This window comes from Scleropages formosus, chromosome 13, assembly GCF_900964775.1.
Source record: "Scleropages formosus chromosome 13, fSclFor1.1, whole genome shotgun sequence".
Taxonomy (NCBI): domain Eukaryota; kingdom Metazoa; phylum Chordata; class Actinopteri; order Osteoglossiformes; family Osteoglossidae; genus Scleropages; species Scleropages formosus.
This window is the reverse complement of record NC_041818.1, coordinates 12,174,735-12,200,633: the sequence shown is the minus strand read 5'-3', so window position 1 is coordinate 12,200,633 and position 25,899 is coordinate 12,174,735. Positions and strand designations below refer to the sequence as shown.

The 25,899-nt window shown below is 47.6% G+C and overlaps 2 protein-coding genes across 2 annotated transcripts; one reads left to right on the top strand and one right to left on the bottom strand.

Moving 5' to 3' along the window:
• Positions 1–267: 267 nt before the first annotated feature.
• Positions 268–11,901, top strand: pcdh12 (protocadherin 12). The gene is made up of 4 exons (XM_018737093.2): positions 268–3,667; positions 6,031–6,122; positions 6,968–7,116; positions 10,544–11,901. The coding sequence occupies exons 1-4, from the start codon at positions 797–799 to the stop codon at positions 10,978–10,980; spliced, it is 3,549 nt and encodes a 1,182-aa protein (XP_018592609.2). The 5' UTR covers positions 268–796; the 3' UTR covers positions 10,981–11,901.
• Positions 11,902–16,485: 4,584 nt separating this feature from the next.
• On the bottom strand, positions 16,486–22,810 carry dele1 (DAP3 binding cell death enhancer 1). Its single transcript, XM_029257498.1, has 12 exons — positions 22,795–22,810; positions 22,551–22,668; positions 21,236–21,338; positions 20,846–20,990; positions 20,481–20,648; positions 20,119–20,189; positions 19,937–20,030; positions 19,660–19,802; positions 18,841–18,996; positions 18,334–18,426; positions 18,017–18,167; positions 16,486–17,677 (listed from the first exon to the last, which is right to left on the bottom strand). Exons 1-12 carry the CDS (start codon positions 22,808–22,810, stop codon positions 17,418–17,420), a joined length of 1,518 nt encoding a protein of 505 aa, XP_029113331.1. The 3' UTR covers positions 16,486–17,417.
• Between the last annotated feature and the right edge of the window lie 3,089 nt (positions 22,811–25,899).

Sequence of the window (25,899 nt, the reverse complement as noted above, 5' to 3'; positions counted from 1 at the left end):
CCACTTTTTAGCTCAGTCCAATTGCAGCAGAGAAACATAACTCCACAGATGATTATAAGAATTTGCTCTGGGACAAAATGGGAAAACAAAGGATGGGTGTGAGGCAGAGAAAAGGAGGATCATTCTTCTTTAAGAGACCGTGTGTGTTGTTTTAGCTCCGGTATGATTAGTACGGGCAGGATGGAGCTGTCGAGTGGAAGGCGGCCTCTTCTCTAGACCCTGCCCTTCTCCTCCCATTGGCTCTTTTCCGCCTGCGTAATTGCAGAGCCAAACTTTGCCTCTTTACTCCAAAGTGCTGTTCCCAAAGCTGAGCAGCCAGGGGTGCGCGAACTAACGTCCGTGTGGGAGCCGCTGATGAAGGGACGCGAGCGCCTTCAGCAAGACGGTACCGACTCTTCTTTCTGAGTTCTTCAGGATCTTGTTCTCTGAGGATTTTTTTTTTCCTTTTGACTTTTTTCCATGAGGAAAATTCCACCCAGTGCTGAATCTCAGCACTTGGACATTTTAGAATGTAAAAGAAAGATGATTTTTAATTTTTTTAAATTATGGCTGGCATAACTTTTATGTAACTTTATCATTTTTAGAGGACTATTTCTTTTTCTGCGCTTGAGTACTTACATTTATTTACTCATCAGTACTTGAGCAATCTGAATTATCTTTATATATAAGCACATATTTATTACGTGTTGCAAGGAAACACCTTTTTGTCTGATAGACAATTTTCTGGAGAACCTTGTTTTCCGAATCGCTGCGTGCCACATTGCGGCTGTGAATCCTGAAACACTGAAACAGACTAATGACTATCAAGGACAATTCAGCCATGCTGCTGATTCTGCTCCTGTGCCTATTACCTGGGACCCTGTCCCAGGACCCGGGGGCCCCCACGACCATTCACTACCAGGTTTTAGAGGAGCAACCTGCAGGAACCAAGGTGGGCCGAATACTGGAGGACCTGCAGAAACATGGACAGAGCGGGGCTCTCGAAGACTTTCGAGTGGTGGAGCATGGCCATGCGCTGCCATTCACAGTCAGAGAAGGAGATGGACTGGTCACCACACTCGGCCAGCTGGATCGGGAGGCCCTGTGCTCTGGTTCAGACCTGTGCGAGATTCTTTTCAATGTGTTATACAGACAGGCTGGAAGCATTCAGTTCCTCCGTGTTGTGGTAGAGGTCAAAGACCTCAACGATCACAGTCCTGCCTTTCCCAACGCTGAACAAGAGGTGGAAATCTCTGAGTCAGCATCGCTGCATATGCGTATCCCTTTGGACCAGGCTATGGATCCGGACGCAGGGCCCAATGGCCTACAAACTTACTCTCTGTCTACTAACCAGCACTTTGCACTGGATGTCAAGTCCCCATCTACAGGTGGCAAGCAGGCAGAGCTGGTGGTTATCAAAGTGTTGGACCGAGAAGCAAAATCCTCTTTTGAGTTGACTCTGGTGGCCTGGGACAAGGGCAACCCTCCGAGGTCAGGCAGCACATTGATCAAAATCAATGTGTTGGACTCCAATGACAACAGTCCTGTGTTTGAGGACAACGCCCCCTCTATTGAGCTTGGTGAGGACTCTCCACGGGGTACCGTAGTTATCAACCTGAAGGCCACCGACCCTGACCAGGGAGCAAATGGCCAAATAGAGTATTCCCTCAGCAAACATTCTCCTTTAGATGTGCAGAAGCTCTTTAGCGTGAACCCCCAAACAGGCACCGTGACCCTCATAGGGCTGCTGGATTATGAGGAAAAGCGTTCTTATGAGGTTGACATCCAGGCCAAGGATATGGGACCCAGTCCCATCCCTTCTCACTGCAAGTTGCACATCAAGGTGAAGGACATCAATGACAATGCCCCCAGGATCCATGTTACCTGGACAGACCCAAGTTCGTCAGTGGCGACAGTGGCAGAGGGTGCAGCGGATGAGACATTTTTGGCACTAGTGGTGGTGTCAGATGCAGACTCAGGTTTGAATGGTGAGGTGCATGTTCGCATCCAGCACGGAGGGGGTCACTTCCGCCTCAAGAGACTCCATCGGGACAATTACATGATCGTCACCAATGGCACCCTGGACCGAGAGAAACAGATGGACTACAATCTGACAGTAGTGGCTCAGGACCGCGGAGTGCGTCCCCTGTCCTGCATCACTCACCTGACTGTTCATGTGCTGGATGAGAACGACAATGCTCCCGTCTTCTTAAAGAGTCTTTATACTGCTTCCTTTAAGGAGAACAATCCCCTGGGACTCCATGTTCTCACTGTACAGGCCCATGACGTAGACCTGGACCTTAGCGGTGAGATCACGTACTCCATCCAGGATTCCAATGAACTTGGAACCTCCACTGTTTCTTTCTCCATCCATCCCATCACTGGAGAGGTGTTTGCTCAGCAATCACTGGATTATGAGGAATCTAGTACCTTCTCCTTTGTCGTGGAGGCTTCGGACCATGGCCAGCCCCCACTCACTGGAAGTACCACAGTGCAAATCTACATCCAGGACGTCAACGATAATGCTCCAGTGATCGAGGACCCGCAGACTAAGAAGGGCAAGGCACTGGTTATCGTCCCAATAAATGCAGAGAAAGGGGAGATTGTGACTGAGCTTGGGGACAGGTTGGAGAACCATTTATTCAGTGGGCCATCCTCAAATGAGGGTAATCACTCAACTTTCAGCACGCCAGAAGGCTTCCTGGCAACTACTATCAAAGCCCGTGATTTGGATTCTGGTCTTAATGGACAACTCCGCTTCACTATAACTAAAACAAATGTTGTTGGCTTGTTCTTGCTTGATGATTTGACTGGACAGCTATACGTAAACACCAGCAATGCCACAGAACTGATTGGCAAGACATTTGAGATCGACATCACTGTCACTGACATGGGCACTCCAGCACTGTACACCAGTGCTGCTCTGGAGATCACTTTCATTAATAAACTGGACCACCTAAAAAATTCATCTCCTGGCCAATGGGGACAGTTGACCTTTACAATGATGCTAGCCATCTGCCTCGGTGTCACCTGTCTGCTGCTCCTACTGGCAGCTGCTCTCGTAACCACATTCTGTCGCCCTGAGAAACGGGACAACAGAGCCTACAACTGCAGGCAGGCTGAGTCCAGCTACACGCGACACCCTCGACGCCCTCAAAAACAGATCCAAAAGGCAGATATTCAGCTAGTGCCGGTCCTGAGGGGCAGGAGGGAGGACCGATCTGTGAACGAGGCACAACCACTCACCTCTCTCACACCAGAACCTGAGGAGCCTCTCTGCTGTGCAAACTTTAACTCAGCTGTCCTACACCAAGGGCTCCCTGAAGACCAGGCGACACTTCCACTAAGTCAATTGAAAGCACTTAATAAACCCAGTAGTGTTGAGCTAGACAGAACCCTGCCTCGAACCCCAGGCACTCTATACCGCACGCTGCGTAAAACCAGGCAGTCTGAATCTTCAACATCGCTGTCACAGACAGACACGATGAAGCGCTACGGGTGCCCTGAGGCTCAAACTGAATCTGAGGAACCATCTAGGACCCTGCGGAGACAGAAGAACTCGGAGTCCGGCAGGGGGCTGGAGAGCGAGGATCACCGGCAGCTGCTGCGTAACTTAGTGCGCCTGTCCATGGCTGCGTTTGGGGAGAATAGTGCCATTGAACTCTCGTCCGCCTCTCCAGAAGTGCAGGTAAAAAACAAATGTTTCTCACACAATGTCTGCATGTGCACATGGACATGAACGCAGTGGGCCCATCAACTTAGACCTTGACTGGGACCAAGAGTTGGTTTGTGACATGGAGTGGGCCACAGGCTCGTCATCAGTTCTATAGCAATATTGAATTCTGCTTCTATGTGCGGCTGTAAAGACTGCTGGTAAAAATGGCAGTATTAGGCTAAGCGACTTTACTTCAAGGATAATTTGTCTGTATCTCTATATAAGTGTCTTTCGTGAATGCGTGTTTGTTTACTCTGGGTTGTAGAGTAGAATAGTGTTGTGACTTTGGAGAGAAGCGTACGCTCAATAAATAAATGTCACAACATGACAATTCTTTGTTTCGGATGGGAACAGAGCAGCAGGCTCTCTCTCTTCCACCAGTCTACTCACGGAGACCAGGTTGGCAGACAGCCCCTTCCTCTTGCGAGCCGGGATACGTCGTGCTTTCTGTGTCCCCTGGTTGAGTGCTTAGAACCTGCTGTGAATAAGAAAACGCAATAAAGATCCCTGGTCAGAGCCAGAGCAGGGTGTTTAAATGCAGATGACAACATGCAATGCTAATTATTCGTGATCGCTGTCCGAATGCTTGCTCTCTTTATGAAGAAGAAATGCTACATTTTTGTCAAAAAAAAGTATGTTACTTGAACATTTGTATGTAAAAGACCCACTGTATTCTGTAGGGGAAACACTATCTTAAACCGCTTGTCCCATACGGGGTCGCAGCTTAACCCGGCAACACAGGGTGGAAGGCCGGAGGGGACCCACCCAGAGCAGGAGGCCAGTCCTTCAGAAGGCACCCCAAGCGGGACTCGAACCCCAGACCCACCAGAGAGCAGGACCCGGTCCAACACACACACTTTCAGAACCACTTGTCCCATACGGGATTGCGGGGAACCGAAGCCTACCTGGTAACACAGGGCATAAGGCTGGAGGGGAAGGGGACACACCCAGGACGGGACGCCAGTCCGTCACAAGACACCCCAAGCGGGACTTGAACCCCAAACCCACCGGAGAGCAGGAGTGCGGTCCAACCCACTGCACCACCACACCCTATAGGGGAAACATACAAAATTAAATTCTTTTGTTTTTTTTTTTTTAATGATATCAATTACATTCCAATGTATAAATTTTCTACTAGAGTCACAGATTTTTTTTCTTCATATCAATAAAGGAAACTGCGTGTTTTTCAGTCACACTATAACTTCACTCTGGTTAGCTGTTTGTGGAAGGACAATGAGACTCATATATTAGCTCTACTGTGGGATGATGAATGCCTTAAGCAACACTTAACATATGACATAAAATGTGTCAGGTGGTTTTATGGTGAAGGCAGTGACTGGATACTGGAATACTGGAATCTCCATGGCCTGGAGATATGACAGCAACCCGTTGACTCCGAGACATCTTAGGACAGTTGACGTCTGGTTCATCACCCCGAGGGAACACAGTCAGAGAGGCTCTAGATTAATGTTCATGGGAAGGCAACACCATCCCAGCATGCCCAGGCCAACGGCGAACTGTCAGCGAGTACATTCAGGGCTTAATAAAGCATAATGGGCTCCATTTCAAAGGGAAGTAGTTGAGTAGTGCAGCCAACTGCCTCTGCCGTGTCCGCGGTTCTCAGCACAGCTGGGTCGCGTTCCATTGATTCACGTGAGTCCCGGCTGGGGCAGGATGAGGTGGAACCGGGCATAGCCCTGTCAGGGTCCCGACCTAATTCACACTGTGAGTCCAGGGTGGGAAGGGGGATATGAGGGGAGCTCTGTGAGGAAAAGCTAAGACGTCTGCAGGACTGAGCTGGCATCCTGGAAGGAAACCTGGGAAGAATGGCTCCTATGCAAAGAGCCTTTCCCCGCTGACAAAGGGCCATTTCCTCTCCCAGTGCAGCCCTCCATCTGGATCCCCCGCCTTTGTGCGTTGAGATTATCTGCTCTCAAAACAAACGGCCCTGGGCATTCCGCAGCCACAGTCCCTCTAATGGTCTGCTGGGTCCAGAGCCTCAAACCTCAGACAATAAAGCCTAAACCCAACATTACAGTCCATTTTTTTATTTGTTGTTTCAGCCGACGCTTTTCTCCAAAACGACGTACAATGTTTCGCTGCCGACAATTATTTACCCATGTACACAACCGAGTAGTTTTTACTGCAATCATTTAGGGTAAGTACCTTTCTCAAACGTACAGCAGCAGGAGGCGGAGTTAGAACCTGGAACCTCAAAGTCCAGAAAGCAGGTCCTCTAAACACTCTGCCGCCTATCGCCTTATGTGCACGTATACATGTATAGAGGAAGCTGCTTTTGAACCGTGCTCACGCCAGCTCTGCCTCTTGTTGTACAGCAGGTTTCCCAGCTGCTCTCCCTCCTACACCAGGGCCAGCTGCAGCCTCGTCCCAACTTCCGGGGGAACAAGTACTCGCACCGCGGTGGCAGGTAAGTGCACCTCCCCCATGCTGCATCATGTGTTCTCCTCTTTGAACTGTTTGGCGGCGATTCTGCCCCCCCTCACACACACACACACACACACTCTCTGCTTCACTGCCCAGACTTCCTTCCATGTCCTAGGGGAACCCAAGCAATTTCATCTGCTAGTTCTTCTTGTGGGTGGATGACTTTAACAAACCGTTCAGCTCGGAAAAGTTTTCACTCATTTACACTCATATTTAAAGGGTTTGAGTTAAATGATTACCGTAGCTGCCCACCATGGCAGTACTGTATGGATTGCAGTGAAGGTACTTTGTATTCAGAGGTTCCACACTGTCAGGTCTAGCGGTCTGGCTGGGTTCCGCTCGGCTGGGGAGCAGTCTCTTATTACCTCGCATCCTTTAATCGGCAGCACAAGACAATGCTTTCAAGTCTTATTCTCTAACGTTTCTGCAGTAATTACACGAAACGGCCGCGTTTTAGCGCAGCGGTCCAGCCGTAGCTCAGCAGTGGCTGTCTATGCTGACTCGTGGCCCCCGAGAACCGACGCGGCTCTCTGCCCGCCAAGGGTCAGCCCAGGTTCAGGGCAACCGTCATTAAAGACCTGGCTTCACGGGTCTAATCTTTATGACAGAGTTGCGAGTCTAAGTGAGATGATGGCAGTCCTCCTCCTCCTCCATCTGTCAGCAGCGGGTTCACGTGGCAGTTAGGCGGACAGCCTGTGGGGGTAGTTCCAGTGACTGCTCAGCTCCGGCAGGGAGGGGAGGTGGGACTGGTGACAGGTTTAAAGCCCTCACTGCAGATCCTCACCCATCCCCTCCCCCCAACGGTCTGTTTCCTGTCCTCCCTTGAAGGTCCGCTGTACAGGATGCTGACTGGCTAAGCACCAAGGACAGTGGACACGGCGAGAGCGAGGCTGGAGATGTGGACTGGGACACGGGTCGCGACTCCCCAGTCGACCACCTGCTGGAGGAAGGTCTGGACACCCTGCTCAGTAACACAGGTAGGAACATGCCGTTCCCTTTAACGGTGTGAGTGAGTCCATAGTTCCCATCCGCACTCTGGCCTGGACATTGTACTCTGTTCTGAGAACTCCCAGGTGGGTTGGACACAGTGGGGACATCAGTGACTCACAGTATAGCATCAATGCCCTATTTAAAGACAGTCTCAACACCCTCAGCAAAAAAAAAAAAAAATATATATAAAAAAAATCTATCCTTGCCTTTTCTTTTCCCATGAAGAATCTTATGATGCTTTATGGCTGTAATTCCATCTCTTTGCTTTGGGCTCTGTGGGCTATAGTGCGATCTTGGTGCACCACCCCCACCTCTGAACTCAGGCTGAATGTGATGAGATAACTGTGTTAAGATCCTCAGCTGATATCGTGTTGCAGGTTGTCCTTTTCCCCCTGGCCGACAAACACAGAGCGGGGTTTGGAGGTGTGGACCCTGCGCTTTGTGTGTTCAGAGCTCCCCTTTGAAGGCCCAGTTCCCCTTCAGGCCTTTTCTTCACTCCTCTTCTTAGTCCTCAGAAAAGAAATGCGACAGATCAAGTGACAGTCAGCTGACTGACAGTATATGGTGCATTCAACTGTAAGTGCAAAGTTATTTCAATGATCTGGACTGATATAGAAATAAGAAAGCTCATCAAAAAGCAATATAAAATAACATCATTATTATCAAATAATAATAATAATTATAGATCTACACCAATGCCAGTGTAGATCTATAAATAGTACGATGTAATGGGAATACACTGGCACCTTGTGTTACAAAAGTTCAAGATGTACAGTTTCAGACATAGCAATAGTTTATAGATGATTTTTAATTGCTTTTTCTGCACAAAGCCCTTTTCTGCAATGTGTCTGCCGCGGAGCAAAAGCAACATGCGTTTTGGTGCCCATCTGTTGAAATCAGAACAGGAACCCTCTTCTTTCAATCCACCTTCACCGAGTTTACAGCTCATGTTGTGCTGAATGTATTTAAGGGAGGAATCGTTCAACAGTGCACTGAACATGAGTTTAAATAGGATCATTTTACTTTCAGTCCTTTTGAACTAGTTTTCGCTTTAATTTAGCATTTTAATCTAATGTAAAAATTCCAAGTATTTACGCAGTTTTGACTGTGGCTTTATCTGAGACTTTTACAGAATGTAACCCGGGAACAGATCGGAGGACTCTATATAATTTTAGGTTTTTTTTTTGGAAGATTTTAGAAAACTTAAACAGAGAATTAATTTATATTATTAAGCTTTCGTTAATTGTGGCCTAGTTGTAAAAGTGACTTTGTATTTATGAACGAATCGACTTAAGAACAGACTTCCTGTCCCCTGTGTGTTCATAAGTCGAAGGGCCAGAGTGTATATATATACACACACAGTCTGAAACTGCTTATCCTCTACGGGGTTGCGGGGAGCTGGAGCCTAACCCTGCAACACAGGGCATAAAGCTGGAGGTGGACGGGACACACCCAGGACAGGACGCCAGTCCATCACAAGGCACCCCAAGCGGGACTCAAACCCCAGACCCCCTGGAGAGCAGGACCCAGTCAAACCCACTGCACCCCTGCTCACCCCCAACTAGCTGCAAAATAATTTTAAGTAAACTATTTTAACAACCTGTTGAGTTGGAATCCGACAGCGGTTACTGCGAATTCCTTCTTTATCTGCTAAAGAATATGTAGTAAATCAAGGGTCACCCTGCTTGCAGTAGGAGTAAAACCGTGGTACGCAGGGTGAACACAATCACTGTTACTGGCTGTCTACTCGCTGCGTGATCGAGGAGGAGTGGTGCGGTGCAGCACGACTCCCGCACACCGTGTTTGTGTCATTTACTGCTAGGGGAGGGTCTCACAGAGCTCTGCTCACATGGATTAATTATATTTCAGTGAAATGTTTTGTCCCTGAGTTTGAAGCCTCCACAAAATGACTGATACTTCGGGGAGGCGCTGGTGATTTTGCAGATTTTACAGGGGACAGAAATATTACAGCCCATTAAGGAGAAACCAGCACACCATGAACACCACACTCTCAGTGCGTTTTACACTTCATTTGCTGCCCCGCTAAGGAACGATAAGGTCACGCTTATCTTAGTCCATGTTTGGATAAAGATTTTTAAGCCAGTTCCCCCCTCAAACCCCCCCACCCCCGAAACCCTGAGCTCCGTTAAAAGCTCTTGAGCTTTAACTGAGATGTGTGCCCGTGCCGGGTGCTGTGTGACATGCGCGCGTCACCCACTTAAGCGCTTTTTTTTAGAAGTGTGTAGCAGTTAATGAGTGCTTCTGCTTTTTTTACAGCCTGCTGCATTTTCCTGCAGCACCGCCGAACACACTTTGTTTGTATCTAAGGTCTCGAACAGCGCCACATGTGTGTGCGCGCGCCCCAGATCCTGGCGGTATTAGATTAAAGCCGCCCTTCGACACTCCGTCCGGACTCGGGGGGGCTTTTCACGGCTGCGAAATCAATTAGGGGACCACAGAGATTGAGCCGGAGGGCAGGAGAGCACAGCGTTGAGGACTGAGGCCCGGCGCTCGAGGGGGGTTGTGGAAAGACGCGGGTGGTCATGGGGTCAGAGGTCAGGTCTGCTTCACTCATTCGTTCGGCTTTGTGCGGGATCTCGATGTGGGGGCGTGCCGTGTGTTTGCTTTCCTGTGTGAACGCTCTGTTGACGTGCATATCAGAAGTGTGTTAAGAGAAATAAGATCGCATCAGATGTGGCACTTGGTGTCAGATGACTCGAGATTGTGGGGAAAAATGGTTTTTTTCCGGAAGACTTGTTCGAGTAGCTCGGCTGTGTTCACGTCTTATTTTGTGTCGGTGTTTGTGCGGTGCGGCACGGCGCTCAGATGCAGTTCCCTTCACGGTGACTCAGGAAATAACAGATCAGAGGAAAAGCTCTACTTACTAAAAGCAGATAGATGAAGAATGTGTTTCCTCTCGGTTTTTCCTGTTTTTGTGCGCACGCAGCACGTAGGGAGAAGCGCGCCGAGATGGACAACAGTGGCTCTTACCGATTCAGTGGTCGGTGGTTAGGTAGTGGTTGCGGGAAAAGGGTTTGATAAGTATTTCGTGAAGACATGAAGCTGTCTGCCACCATACTAAGTATGCAAACCCCATGCTGGTCGGCCTCTTTTCTCCTGCGCTGGAGGGCAGCAGGTGGCGCAGTGGTTAGAGGTGCAGCCTAAAACCCAGATTTGGATCCCACCTCCTGCTGAAGTACCTTTGGTCAAGGGATTTACCCTGGACTGATGCAGTAAAAACTATGCAGCTGTATAAATGGGTAAATAACGATAAGTAGTTGAAAGCTGAGAGTATGATTAGGAGAAAAGTGTCACATGAATGAATTAATGATCCTAATAATAATGAATAATGCTGTCCTAGAACCATCGTACTAATTTCAGCATTACACCGCCCCCCCCCAAATGTCCCAACAGACGAGGTGTTCTCCGATGTCTCGGACCCAGCCTGGATGGCACGCCTGTCTCTACCTCTCACCACCGACTATCACGAGAATGTGTTTGTCCCAGAAGGGCCTCCCTCGCCCGCACCTTGGGCACCGCAGACGGACGGCAACCAAAGCACTGGCTTCTCCACCTTCGGGAAGACGGCCGAGAAGGGCAGCCCGCTGGGAGGGGCCCTGCTCTCCGAAGTCAGCACGCTGTTCGAGATGCTGCTCACCCAGAAGGCAGACGCCCAGCCCCGCACCTCGGCACAGCTGCTGTACCGCCTGTCCGCCGCGTACCGCCGATCTATGGGGCTGGACGGGACGGCGGCCGGAGGGAGCAGCCCCGGCCGATATCCTGCGGGAGAGAGAAGCCCAGCGGTGCAGCACTCCGGCACTGCAGACCCTGAGAAACAGCAGCTCATATAAGCAGGCTGGACCCCTAAATGATGTTCGCTCCCGTTTCTCGGGTGCCCCTTTGCCGAGGAGCCTCGCCGACCACAGATCTGCTGAACTCATTAGTGCTATTGACTGCCCCGCCCCCTCCATCCAACAGCTGCACTTGGCAATGTCCTGTCAGGAAAAGACTAAGGAGAAAGGAAGCCAGTGACAAAAGAAATGGACTTTGCAGTCGGCGGTGTTGTGTAGCCGCCGAGACGCAGCTGGCTGGACTGCCTCCGCTGCGCCCTCTAGTGAGCCTCCGCTGGGCTGCCTGTCTCCTCAGGGACCGTCTTCAGGCCCGCAGTCCTGCGCAGCTGCTAACACGCTGGTGCAGCTCTGCGCGCAGCTGAATCGAACCGGGAACCGGCCGGGCCCATTGTGTATTGTATCAAGATCCATTTCGGACGGGGAGGAAGCGGTGCTTGCAAAGACTCAACACTAATGACCGTCGCCGTGCCAACGGGAAGCAACAATTGACATTCTGGGCACAATGGACCCCGTCTGTCCACAATCCCAGAATTCCAGAGCCGAGGACTGAAACTAAATATTTAGATGGAAGAGTAGCTTGTACTTATTCCTTTGAGTAAACTTTATAATTAAAGAAAATCATACAGAAACAGTTTATAAATCTCATCTTTGTGGGAAAAGAAACAATTGGAATAAGACACGGCCAGTGACTGTCCAGGGTGTTTGGCTTAAGATGTATAAACATTTTAAGTTATTCATTTAAAAGACATAAAGGTGTATAATATTCTCCGGGAGAGCTGTAACGTTAAGTGGACTGTTATTCCTTTCACGCAAACCTGACCTTTAGCACTTTGTATATATGTTTTTTCTAATAAATTTTTTACTCTGACTGGTGTGTCTCCTTGAAACTCAGAGTTAGACCAGGACTGTCAATGTCCAAATGCACAGGAGATGGAAATGGGAACAGAAGTTATTGGTATGTAAGCAATTCACAATAAAATCTTTTCTAGGTCTGAAAAGAAAGTGAAAAGTGTCTGCGTGAGGTTAACGGTTCACTCACTTCTCCCACCCAACTGACAATATGGGTTCTTCTTCTAACCCCAGGTTGATGCTCTCTTTTGATTCATAACAGCTGAAGCTGCGGAAATATCACAGAAAAAACAAACATACCTATTTATATTAAAAAAGTCTGGGTTTCACCTATGTGGAAGGGTATAGTACCCGTCGAAAGTCTGGAGACAACTGGCATCCTGCGCTGGTTTCCTGCAAATGTACTCAAACTTTTGACTGGTACTACAATTCAACTTATTAAACACACACTGGCCTCCCCTGAATGTAAGTTTTAGCCTATATCCTGGTTCTTCATGTGAGGATACTGGTACCCCCAGCGCAATTCCAGCAGGCTTCGGGCTCACAGGGGCCTGGGCTCCCTCACTCTAAGGCCATGAGGTGCTTCGGTTCTGCTGCACGTCACGCTCCAAGAGCACCGGCCTCAGACAGCCGACACCTAGGTAGACCCCGGAGAGTTCACCGATATTTCTGGGTTCTGTCCAAATACTGCAGAAGACTCAAGAGCAGGAAAGTGTGTATGTCTGTGGTTTAGAACCTGCAGGCACCTGGGATGACCTCCTCTCTGGTGTCAGCCATGGTGGGTTCCTGCACTGCAGTCAGCTGACCAGAAGGGGGCATCACACTCAGGATTTGGACAAACAGGAACCTGTAGTGGCTTCCCAGTTGCTCAGTGACTTACAATGTTAAGCTACTTGGAATTATTTACCCATTTGTACATCTAGGTATTATTACTGGAGCAATGTAGGGTAAATACCTTTCTCAAGAGAGCTACAGCTGGAGGTGGGATTCAAACCTGAACCCATTGGGTGTAAAGGTAGTAGCACTAACCACTATTCCACCAGCTGCATTGTTATTAAGTGGAGCTGCTTTATTAATTTAGTTTACACATTTCTCCAAAGCAACTTACACTGTTAACCTACTTACACTGACTTACCCATTTGTACAATGGGGTAATTTTTACTGGAGCAAATCAGTGCAATTAATTACCTCCCTCAAAGGTACTGCAGTAGAATATGAGATTTGAACCCAGTGTTATCAAGCACAACACAGTAGCTCTAACCACTAAACTACTTTGTCGTGAAAACTTTGAAAATGTGGTCAGTTGTAGTTTTGACCTCACCCACCCTTTTCTTAAAGCCCTATGTGAGCTGAGGATCATGGGAAATGAGGTTATTTAGTTTCTGCTGTTTATGAGGAAGAGGGGATGCGGTGGTGCAGTGGGTTAGACCGCAGTCCTGCTCTCTGGTGGGTCTGGGGTTCGAGTCCTGCTTGGGGTGCCTTGTGGTAGACTGGCGTCCTGTCCTGGGTGTGTCCCCTTCCCCTCCAGCCTTATGCCCTCTGTTACTGGGTTGGCTCCGGTTCCCTGCGACCCTGTATAGGATGAGCGGTTCTGAAAATGTGTGTGTGTTTATGGGGAACCAGCCAATGAGTCTGGAATTCCAGCTTCTCAAAGCTGTACTGTGGTGGGCAGTCTTAACATTGATTGTTTCACTTGGTACACTGACTTGGTCCCAGACCCCCCCACTGGAGAACATGCCCCTAGTGCCACTGTTGGAAAGTGTGGAATTTGTTGTGGGGGGGTCAAAACTCTAATGAATGGGGCTGTTAATGACATTTAGTCATGTAAACCTTAATATAATATTCAGCAAAGTATCAATATCCTGGGGGAATGTGGTGGCATAGAGGGTTCAGCTGGTTCCTGCTGTCTGGCGGGCCTGGGGTTCGAGCCCTGCTTGGGGCGCCCTGTGATGGACTGGCGTCCTGTCTGGGGTGTGGCCCCTTGGCCTTGCGCCCTGTGTTGCTGGGTAAGGCTCCGGCTCGCCGCCACCCTGTTCAGACAAGCAGCTGTTAACAATGGAACTCAGTCTGTTTGCAATTACTTTGAACTCTTACACAGACCATTTTCAGTTTTAGTCCTTAAGGCCTTAAGTATTTTTGCATTTTGCACGTGTGGTTTAGATTCAGTTTCTCTTTATACAGTCATGTGAAAAAGCAAGTACACCTTATAGAAAATTTTGGCTTTCTCAACAAATTTGGACATGTGGACATTTTATCTTAATTTATTCACTGCCTATATATAAAGGTGATAAACTTGAACAAATAACACATCAAACTGACATTATGTAGTCCTTTTTATAATGTGAATAATCAAAAATACATATTTGTTACATGGAAGTACACCCCTACATTTATCACAACTTCAAATGCACAAAATTAGAATCAGGTGTACCAGATGAGGTTCCAGTGATTAGATCATTGGTAGGAAGTATCCTGGAGGAACCCGTGTTATTTAAACCTCAAACATCAAGGGGATGGTTTCATCATGCCTTGGTCAAAGGAACTCTCTAAGGCTTTCAGAAAGAAGATTGTGGCTGCCCATGAGTCTGGGAAGGGATTTGAAAAGATTTCTAAATTATTTGAAGTCAATCATTCCATCATATGGAAACTCTACTGCAAGTGGAAAAGATCTGAGATAACTGTGAATTTGTCTAGGATAGGCCAGCCAGGCAAATTCAGGCTAAGAGCAGACTGTAAGATGCTTAAAGAAGTCTCTAAGAACCCTCAAATTTTGTCTCAGGTCTGCATCTCCATCTGCAGGTAACTCTGGCAACTGTTAGTGTCAGTGTGCATGTGTCTACCATCAGAAAAAGGATTGCACAACTTTGATCTGAATGGGAGGTGTACCAGGAGGAAGCCTTCAGTGTCCAAAAACATCAAGGCAAGGCTAAAGTTTGCCAGTGAACACCAAGGCAAAGACCAGGACTTTTGGAACAATCTGCTCTGGACCGATGACTAAAAGACAGGGCTGTTTGGTTACAGTAGCAGCAGACACTTTTGGTGCAAACCAAAGAGCATTTAAGAAGAACCTCATTCCAATTGTCAAGCATGGTGGTGTAACTGTTACGGTTTCAGGTTACTTTGCCGCCTTAGGGACTAGTTGAGTTGTAATCATAGATTCAACTATGAGTTCTACACTATATGAGAGGATTTGAAGAAAATGTGATGAAATCTGTCAACAGCTTGAAGTTGAACTGGAAGTGAATCTTTTGGCGGGATAATGATCCTAAGCATATCAGTAACTGTACCAAGGAATACCTCAAAGAAGAAATTGAGGGTTATGGAATGACCTAGTAAAAGGCCGGATTTGAATCCCATTGAAATGTTGGGGGGATTTGAAATGTGCTGCGTGTGCAAGAAAACCCTCAGACATCTCACAGTTAAAGAAATTCTGCATGGAGGTGTAAGAAAGGTCATCACATTGATGTCAGACTGGTAGCCAATTATGCAGAATGGCTACAAGAAGTTATTTCTGCTAAACTGCACAACACCAGCTTCTGAGACCTGGAGTGTATATACTTTCTCCACATAAGAATATTACATCAGGTTTTTTTTTTCTTTTTTGTTGAACAAAAACCCAATGAAAATCTAAATTTTCATTACTGATTGAAGTATATCACCTTTATCTATAGATTCATTAAATGAAGATCAAATGTCTGCATGTCCAAATGAAGTGGGGAGGGCAATTTTTTTTTTTTTTTCTTTCTCTTCCAGAGGGTGTATGTACTGTTTCCACATGACTCTCTATGGCTGATCCCCATGATAAATTTTAGTTAGTATTTCATCTGCATGACAACTCAAACTTCTGAGTCAAGAGTTATGATTCTTGCATTATATTTGTGGATGTGCCACTATTTATGCATTGCTGGTTTGGGTTTTTATGTCGCTGCTGTTGCCGAAGAACAGCAGTGCACATGTATTCATGTCCTAGAAGCGAAATGCTAAAATGAAGGGGGAACTGCGCTGGAGCCAGGTGTAGACCCGTACTCTCACTGCTGCAAGCTGGAGGCCAATCCCTGATGCTGCTATGGTAGCACTGCCCAAGGTACTGAACACTGTACACTGGAAAGTGCTGACAGCTCTGTACTCTACCAAGACATACATACAGTGTCTAACAGTTCCATCCACATGTCAGCATCATTTGGTGTTTGATGGGAGATGATTTGTTTTCTGCAGTGTTAGAAACATTTTTGTGTTCACATATTGGATCAATAAATCCATTAATATCAAAGTGATGTCACCTGCAACAGGTGTTAGCAATTAAGGCAGGGACAAAGATAATTATACCAATAAACATAACTGCAAATGGTTAACTTTTCCTCATAGCTGTATAGCAAAGGAAAGTGCCTCTGCATCACTTGTTGCCACTGTTACACTTTTCTGTTCTACGCGTCGAAGGCTTTTTTGTCGTGATCCAACAGAACCTCAAGTTCCTGTGTCCGGTATAGTATACTGAGTACTGAACCAGTACACCTGTGTTGAATAACATCCCACCCAGGATCATGCTATAAACCTTTTTCTATTTATGAAATGTCTGCACAAGTCAGGACAGAAAGCACACAATCACTTAGTAGTAGAAAAATAGCACTTTTATTCATGCATTTGTTCCATCTTTAGAAAATTCCTTGTACAGCGTTGTTTCTCTCTGCTAAATACACACCAAAGTTCTATAAAAAAAAAACCATGCTAAGAATATTAAACACCACTAACAGTTATGCAAATGCTATCTCCAGCAACTCATACCCCCTTATTACACAAATATTGGCTTAATTATATTTTAAACAGCTGCAGCTGCGATATTCCTTGTGCGTTTCATCACCTTTCGGCTCTCATTTGCATAATTTGGCCACATGACACTAAATATACCCCACACCACGTAGTCAGTCTAACAAGCACTTGGCACAGAAAGCAGTGTTTAAAAAGGTAAATTCCTTTTGTGGTGAATTAGAGTCCAAGAACCATCCGGTCCTCAATGTCGTGTGTAAACATGCAAGGCTGAAAAACTACTCACTCACATTAAATCTGCAGAACAAATGGCAAGACAGACTCATGACATCAGGGCACAGAAATACCATAAGAAAGTCACATCCTTGAAAGCCCAACATTAACACCCCAATACGTTTTTCTAGGGAGCCGCTTTACTCTTGGACAGTTACTAAGGCAATTCCGGATTAAGTGCTTTTCTTCTTCAGGTTCCACCAGCTCTACCTGTGCTTAGCTGTGAACCTACAAGTTCTGCCCTAAGGTGCAGAAAAGGCCTTTCGGTGCAATATTCATACCGTACTGTTTTGTGACCAGTCCGGAGCAAATGTCCACCAGGCCTCCAAAGGCAGCAGGCAGGACCCCGCAGCAGCCACTCAAACACAATCATCACAGCTTTTCCCCGCAGGCGACTCCGGCCCCGCGTTTAACCAGGGAAGCAACTTTATTCTACAGCAGATGCTCTTCAGATAATGAATGGTTTACCTACTCTATTTAGACACCTCTCTCTACATCAGTAAGTCTGAACTGTTGAAATTTTATGGATCCCTACTGACTGTAAGCTTCTGCTAACCGACTCCTACTGTCCAGCCACAGGGGGCTGTTTTAGGCAACAGCAGGGCCCTCCCAGCATCCTGCGGCTCTGACACCTGTGGCAGCAGCCAGGAGCGGAGGCTGCCCATGCTCCAGCTGTGGGGGAGGGTCTGCGTGGCAGAGCTGAAGTGTGCATCACGCATCTGAATCATGCTGCGGAGGTGGTCGGCTGACGAGAAGCATGGAGTAGAGCGCGTGGACCTCAGAACGACATCCTCCGGAACGCTGGTAACTACTGGGCAGAGGAACATGTCAATTAACAAAAATAAAACAGGGTTTGGAAAAAGTAGCGAAAATGTTAGATTTGAGGGCTCTCATTTTACCCTACATGGGCAAGATTTACCATGTAACAGAGTAAAAGAACAGTAACGTGAATGGTCAAACAAAATGGTTTTAACGTCGATCACTGCCTCTTACCACTTTGACAAAAAAGACTGATACAAAATTTTCACTGTTGCAAAACCTTGACAAAGTCAGCTCCACATACAGTCCAATGTAAGCGTGGAGAACTTCCTGTTGCTACTGTGCAGGTGAGGGATGCGGTGCGGTTTATATACGTGTTTGTGCGTGTCACCTTTTGCCCCGTAGGCTGAGAGAATACGCTGGGCCTCCAAATTTCCCCCTTCTGCGGCTCCCTGGTACATGTGTGCGGCGGTCTTGAGGCATGGCACAACCCCGAGGCCCCATGTGAAACAGTGGCCCAGGTAAAGCAGGCTTACTGTGTCCTGGAGAACAAAACACAGTGAAGAAGCACAGGGCGGTGCGTTATGGGGTAGTGGACACGCTACCGGACTCTGCACCTGAGGACTGTAGGACGTCGTGGCCAAGTGGCATTGGCTTCCGATTCGTTACGCTTATTGTTCCCGCAGCTTGGCTCCACCCCATACCTACCCCATTCTTTGCTGCCATTTGCAGGTAGTGCACTGCCCTCTGCCAGTCCCGCACAGGCTCCTGGGTAAAGAGCACGCCCAAGTACACTTGAGCCTGGGAGATAGAAGCAGCATTGGTGAGGTATGGTGCGGTGCAGAGAAAATACAGGTAAACGTACGCACTGTACAGATTGTCCAATAAATCTCTCTATAATAGGTCTGTAGGTGTAAGTAATACATGGGTACATATTGTAAAAGATGAATTTACACAGTTCTGTCTCTCACAAAGTACTGTGGTCCTTCAGTGTATTATGTACTGCGGCAGTAGGTAATGCATAGTGGTTAGAGCCATCGCCTCGACTTCTAAAACCTGCTCCTGCTGTAGTACCCTCGAGCAAGGTACTTACCCTGAACTGATGCAGTTGTATAAATGTTGGATGTAACTAAGCATGCAAACCTCACACCGTGAGTCACTTCCTCGGGTAAATGAATCAATGGCAATGTATGGGCCTCTGGGGGCTGAGCTCACCTCTCTCACTCCAGAGGACGCAGCACTTTCCAGCAGCGGGATAGCAGCGCGTGTGCTCTCGAGACTCTGAGCCCCGGTGCACAGGAGGTGCTTTGCATAGCGGTACTGGGCTTGGCTGTGGCCCCCTGCGGCCGCCTGCCTGTAGAACTCGACAGCCTGATGGAGGCAGAAAATTACCTTTATTCACATTAGAGATTTCTCACCTGAATCCAGGAGAGGGTACAACTCTTCTTATTTTACCAATCACTCGTCGGTTAGCTTGTGCCTCGATTACTGACAAATGCAGTAAATCCTAATGGAGCCGATTTACTGATATTTGGATTTAACTGACAAAATTCTGCGGTTCACACATCGCTACTTCCCCGTTATTTCTCGGATGAAGTGTCGGTACTTTAGCAGTAGCGTGGTTGATATGTCAGTGTGTGTGCACTTTGTCAGTCATGCTCCAAAAGTGACTTCTACATAGGTCTTGTTATTGTAAATTAAACTTGTGGTGTTACAAATATTTAAAATAAGAGAAGAGGAGGAAAGGAATTAGACTACTCAAAATAGAACTTCTTATTCAACAGGCTCTTGATTTCATATAGATGTATTTTATGGAGATGTAGATCAAAGGGACATGCACCACTACTGGACACCAACTTTTCATAATCAGTCTGTTAAATCAAAAACATGCTGTGTTCATCACTTTTCCTCACACGCATACATACGTATGTATGTATATGGAAGGCCAGCAAAGTGACCGTTTACAGCCATTAGCCCCTGAGCTCACAGGGATGGTGCTCACTGTATGGCATATGTACACAACGCAGTGCAGACCTTCTCTGGGTCTCCGCGGACGCCCCGACCCTTCTCATAGCAGACTCCCACGTTGAACTGAGCTTTGCTGTAGCCATGCTGGGCAGCTACCAGGAAGCAGGAGAACGCAGTCTGGCTATCCCCCCTCCTAGCGCTCTCTATACCTGAGCATGCGGAGACATGTAAACACTTCCATACATTTTAACGCCACAAACACCTACAGCATGTTGACCATGGATACAAATGATACTTTAGCCTCTTATGGAACAAAATACTTGAGGATGAACAGCGTTCTTACCAATGATGTTCAGGATGACGGGGATGCTGGAGTCGGCCACTGTCCTCAGGTTGTCCGTAGAGGCTGCCAGCTCCTCCTCCACTGATGGGCCCTGCTGAGAAGAGAGACAAAAAGGACAGTTCGGTGAAACTCCCGACTGCGGGGGGCAAGCCTGAGGGACCACAAACATGCCCAAACCCCACCTTGTGTTGCTGTGGGCCCTGTGCGTATGCCGTGTCTTCCAGAGGGGTCTCTGCTGATGAACTGGCTTCACCTGGAGAGAGAACTGCACAGTGAGACCTCTGCTGTCCCATACCTACAGGAACTTGGACAATAATCAGCATTAACAACATGAGAGGTTTCACTCAGAATTGATAAAGAAAATCTTGTGTGTCCCTCCCCAGCCCTGTCGAAAGCCATGGACTCCAGCTCATCACACTGGATCTGTAAGCTATGATCTGCTCTGTAAAACTGTTGACAGCTGAGGAAGAGTTTACAAATGGTCTCCCTTTAAAAACTTTGATCCAAAACATTTAGGCCAAACTTGTTGAGGAGGAGCAGTAACCTGAGTAGGAGGAGTCATTGCTCTGAGTCATGCCTTCGGCACTTGAGAAGGTGGAACCTTCTGGGGTGCGGGGGGCATGAGCCACTCTGCTGCTACTGCCCTCATCTTCCAGTGTGTCCGTAAGGCAACCCGCACTCGTGCCCCTTGGGAGGACATCTTGCCGAGACACTGCACACGCAGAAACGAGAAGGATCAGAGCCTTGTGCTTTGAAACACGACCCCACAGGGGTGAGCTCTCTTTCACTGCAACAAAACTAAAATTGAAAGAGAGCCTTTTCACTGTGTGGCACGTTTCAGAAACACTTTGAGTTTTGCTGCAGAGAATCTGGAGTGTAACTGTGCTGCATTCATATGACCGAACTCACGGATTTCCAGCAAGACCCTGTAACCACACTTGTGCAGCGATCCGAGTTTCCTGTACGTTCCAGCTCCAGGGCTGGGTTCGGTCGAGGAAGACAGCTGCAGGTGGATCTTCCTGCAGATCTGCATGAAGAGCACGGCCACCGCCCCCTGCAAGGAGCGTGTGCTTTAGTCCTCATCCACCACCAGCATGGAGACACTCCGGTCCACCACTGCACCGCTAACAAAGCCCTTACAGCCACACCAACAACATAATCACCATCTTCCCTGAAACCATCATAACCAAGCCCAAAAAGAGCTGTGTTCCCCACAGTGCCTGAACTAACTCCCTCTGTCTATCCCCTCCCTCTTTCAATGACTACTTCTGTGGATCAGGCTGTGTGTGAGCTTCTTACCCAGCCCACTGCGTCCAAAGCTGTGTAGCGGGGCAGCCCGCTGTAGCAGAACCTGGATGTCTTCCTCTTCTGCTTCTTCCCCCCATCCTCCCCTCGATGTGAGCTGGCAGTGGACACAGAGGTGTAAAGTAGTGGTTCCAAATCTCTTTCCCAAGGGACCCCGAGTTTACAGGTGATACCCTCCATGCCCCCCCGGAGCAAAATGAAAACAGGCAAATAAAAGCAAACCGTGGATAAATAACGGTTAACAGAATCCTGATGTGTGTTGAACAAGTGCAAATGGGACTGAAATTTGGGAACACACTTTTTGTTTCAGGGCTCTTTGTCTTGGAGACCATTCAGTTTGGATGGTTTCATACTTTTATTCGGAAGCAAGTCTCTGAACTTTTTGGACTCTGTAGTAAACAGCTGGAAAGAGAATCGAGGAATTTGATGCTAAATAATTAATTCACTGCCAACTTTCTGGACCAACAGAAAAATAAGTGGGGTGGGCAGCCAATTTCTGGAATATTACGGATTGCTTGCAAGGTTTAGGGAGGAGACGTGACTTGGGATGTCTGTCCTCATGACTCGACTTTTCTGAAAATAAATGTTTAGGACATATTCAGAGACATTTTTCCAGATTATATATATATATTTTTTAAACACCCCTCAAATCAAGTTGGACAGCTGATTCCAGTGGGAAGTCTGGTGACACCCCCCCCCCCCCCCCCGCCCCCAGTCTTGGAAAGCCATGGTTTAAAACGTGTGTTTTCAGGCTGATAGACACCAGAACAATGCTGGTCTTTGATAAGGGCAGTAAGAGTCTGGAGGACTAAATGCTACATGACAGTGAAAGCGCAGACCTCCATTCTGGTGATCGTAGGAGTTGGGCCCTATCACACTGAAATGTGAAAAGCGAGAGGTAAACGCCAACCCAATTACATTAATTGGCACAACACACTTTAAACTACTAAACCACGTGATTGATGGAGAAGCCAAAGAAAGGGACTTTCTTAGGAAATGCCTAGAAATTCTGGAATCATGTTTTTGAAGTTTAATTTTGACATTTTAGCCGCACAATATTTTTTCCTTATTTTCCCCTTATTTTTTTTCTGTATTTTAGTCCCCCCCCCCTTCGAATTCCACAAGCACGGTAGGTACAGTCCCCAATGGGAAACCGGCACTGGGACACTGGTGAGACTGGCTCCGCTGAGACACTTCACTCTGACATAACGTGCATCGGGACTGAATTCCTGCAAGGGAAACGATTAAGAACATCTCGATGAGCGAAATGTTTACGGAACATCAAGTGGGCGGGCGGTCCTCCTGGTACCTGCTGTCGGAAGGATGCAGGCTGGAGGACAGCACCATGGACGTGTTGCGGACCTCATCCTCCACGTGGTGTCCCTGAGAGAGACGAAGGGGGGCGCTGCCATGGCAACGGCCCAAGACTGGGGCAAGAAGAGAAATAGCATTTAGTCACATTGTTTCCATAGACTGAAACTCAATAGAGAAGCAAGCACTGTACTCTAGAGGGCTGAGGTCTGTACGCTGAAGGCCGGAGGTTCGAATCCCACTTGGCTGTACCCCCATTCATGCATCATCATGGTATTTATTTACCCTGAACTTATACAGTAAGTACACTGCTGCATAAATAGATACGTAACTAAGTCGATTCTCAGACAAGAAGAGGTTCACAGTAATCTTTAAAAATAGTTTAAACACTCAGTGAAGGTAAAGTGGGACCGGAAGCATGTTGTTGTTGGTCCTGTCAGAATCAGAGTTGTACTACTACTGTCTCTCCCCCCCGAGGCCTGTTTTGTTACCTGTAAAATTGTACAATATATCCAACTTACACCTTCCCAGCAGTCCCTGTACCCTCCACATCTCCTGTGGGCTTCTCGCTACTTCTGTGACGTCAGCGCTTCGGTTCTTTCCTTTCCATGAAGGCCGATCTGCCCGTCAGCCGTGCGCGTTTCATCAGCTCTGCTCCGCGCTCGGAACCCGTCGTCCGACGAAGGACAACAGCGCCGCACAGGGTCACATGACCGGTGCCGGAAGCGCCGTGCCGAGCTTGAGCCAAAATGGCGACCCCTCAAGTGACGTTTCTGCACACGACGCGCCCCGCCCGTGCTCTGTCGAGCGGCCACAGTGTAGCGCGCCTCCTAGCGATTAACTCCGGAAATACCGTGTGCGGGGTTTCGTTACATAAAATCCTGTCATAAATTCGATTTGAAAGACTCATTCCACTAAAAAACCTTAGTTTCGGTTAGACAGAAGTGTGTGAACAGGTAGCGGCCACCTAGCTGGACAGCGTCGTTAAATCACACATACGCTCTAGTTGAAATCATTACTCATTTCTCACTCTGTGTCTGAAACCGCGCTTCTCCCGAGCGGGGTTGCGGCGAGCCGGAGCCTAACCCGGCAACGCACCCAGGACGGGACGCCAATCCATCGCAAGGCACCCCAAGGCAACCTGAACTCGAACCCCAGACCCACCGGAGAGAAAGTCCTGGCCAAACCCGTTGCGCCAATGCGCCCCCTTCTCAATTTTTCGTGAAAAAAAAAAAAAAAAAGAGTTTAGGGCATGTTGCCGCTTCATCATGATTCGACTCTGAGAAATGCGTCTATATATACAGTATATATATATATATACGTTTTGCACCTGCCCCACAGTCTTTCTTTTTGCTGACCTCTTATTTCCCACTTAGCCTTCGAGTCCCAGCTATTAAGTGTCTGCCAGCAACTACTACTGTATTAGTAACGGACACCGGGTGTGTTGTACCTGGGAACGCAGAGACACTTCTAAATACAACTTTTCATTGCACCCGCTGGAGATTTAGGTATTATTTATTAAAGGCGTAATAAATAACACGGGGGGTGGCAAAGTGGAGCTGCCGCCTCACAGCGCCGGACCGGGGCGAGAGGAGGACGTGGGTGGGATCCCTTCTCAGTCTATGTGGGGTTTGCATGTTGTTCCCGCATTTGTGTGCGCGTCCTCTGGCTGCTCCGGTTTCCTCACACAGTCCAAAGACACGCAGTGGAGATGAGCCGGTGACGCTAAATTGCCCAGTGGGTGGGTGAGGGGTACCAGCACTGTGGTGCTCTGTCCAAGGAAGTAAAACCAAAGTCGTTTTGTTCTTACAAGACTTAATTAACTGTGATTTAAAGAAAAAAGCAAAATATGTGGAGAACTGGCCTTTGAAATACAAGGAAAGTCAAGACAAACGTGGGATGTCAAAGACGATCCGATTTTGTGTGCCTTCTGCAATGTGTAAAAAATTCTGTTTTCAAGAACAAAAGACGTGCTCACCTTGTAGCGAAATAAAAGATAGAGGGCTTCGGTGCTCAAAACCCCCCGCTGCATGTACGTTTTGGAGCAATTATTGGAGAGGACGTTCAAGTTTCAGGAAGACGCTTTATTTTTTGGGACGAACGCGTTTTGGCGGGAAAAGGTTTCCCGCCAAAACGCGTTCGTCCCAAAAAATACATTTTTTTTTTGCTGCTAAACCTGAATGTTCCCTCTCGATTACTCCATCATTACTTTTACCAGTCCACGTTAGCCCAGCAGACCCACAATTTCTCTGATTCTTTTTTAGATAAATAGAATACTGAGGTGCCAACTTTGTCTCATTTATAACTGATGCTTTTAGTTGCTCTAAACCTCCTTTTCCCCAGTTCTGCTTTAATCCAACAGGGGGCAGTGCATACTACTAACACAAAAATGTATGCACTGCTTGCAGCTTTTGAATTTTTACCATTCGCATGGGGTCTGTAATTCATTTTCCTGGAACCTTGCAGTATTTCTCGACTAATCTCTCATGGTATTTGTCAATACACAAACAAAGCAGTGTCTTTTTCGAAAGGGATAACAGGACCCCAATGAGTTTTAATTGGAACATCTCACTTGTAAGGCAGACCTGTATGCCGTGGTCCCTTGGCAGCCATTGAGCTTGTGGTTCTGGTTCAAGGCTTAGTTGTCAAAATTTCCACACTCAGTGTCTCTGCAGATATTCAGCCCCCCTCGGCAATCTCATTCATAACTTTATTCTTGTCATAATTGCATGAACTCTGGATGGTTATGCTTGCGATTGACTGGCGTCCCATCCAAGGTGTACCTTTCTCAGCCTTGTGGCCAATTCTTTTGGGATAGGAACCGGATCACTGCAACCCTGCTCAAGACAAAGCGGTTATTGAAATTGGATGGATGCGCTTTGGATGGATGGATGGATGGATGGATGCTTATGCCAGGCTTCATGGTTAACTTTATAGTACTACAGGTAGTGGAGGTACTGCTCTACTACTCCTTCGTGGATGATCCAGCCAATCGGCTTCGGATGTTCAGAGCTGTGCATTTCAGTTGATAAGAGTTTAATCTGAAGTTATATTAGCTTTAACATGTCATTAAAGATGCCCTTCCCTACCTCCTGCTGTATCAGCCCTACCTTGAGCCCCTAGCTGTCTACTTATAAAGTAGCACCTTATAGTCATAGCCCGGAGTAGTCGCTTACCAGTAGCTGTGGTAGCCATGTCATAATTCTACTAATCGCATCATGGCTCATAGCTCTCGAAGCTACAGAATTGCAGTGTGTGAATTTTTCCTGAAGTGTGAGGAATCTAGCATGAGACTCGCTTAACCGGACTGTGGAGTGACTGAGGATGGGGTACTAGCTTCTCGGGTT

Bases quoted from the DNA above. Each gene is read 5' to 3' on its own strand.
- pcdh12 (XM_018737093.2), top strand. From the start codon at position 797: ATGACTATCAAGGACAATTCAGCCATGCTGCTGATTCTGCTCCTGTGC. The intron at 3,668-6,030 runs GTAAAAAACAAA...CTTGTTGTACAG, and splicing joins CCGCCTCTCCAGAAGTGCAG to CAGGTTTCCCAGCTGCTCTC. The intron at 7,117-10,543 runs GTAGGAACATGC...ATGTCCCAACAG, and splicing joins CACCCTGCTCAGTAACACAG to ACGAGGTGTTCTCCGATGTC.
- dele1 (XM_029257498.1), bottom strand. The intron at 20,991-21,235 runs GTAAGAAGCTCA...CGCTCCTTGCAG, and splicing joins CTTTGGACGCAGTGGGCTGG to GGGGCGGTGGCCGTGCTCTT. The intron at 20,649-20,845 runs GTGAGTTCGGTC...CTGCGTGTGCAG, and splicing joins CAGGGTCTTGCTGGAAATCC to TGTCTCGGCAAGATGTCCTC.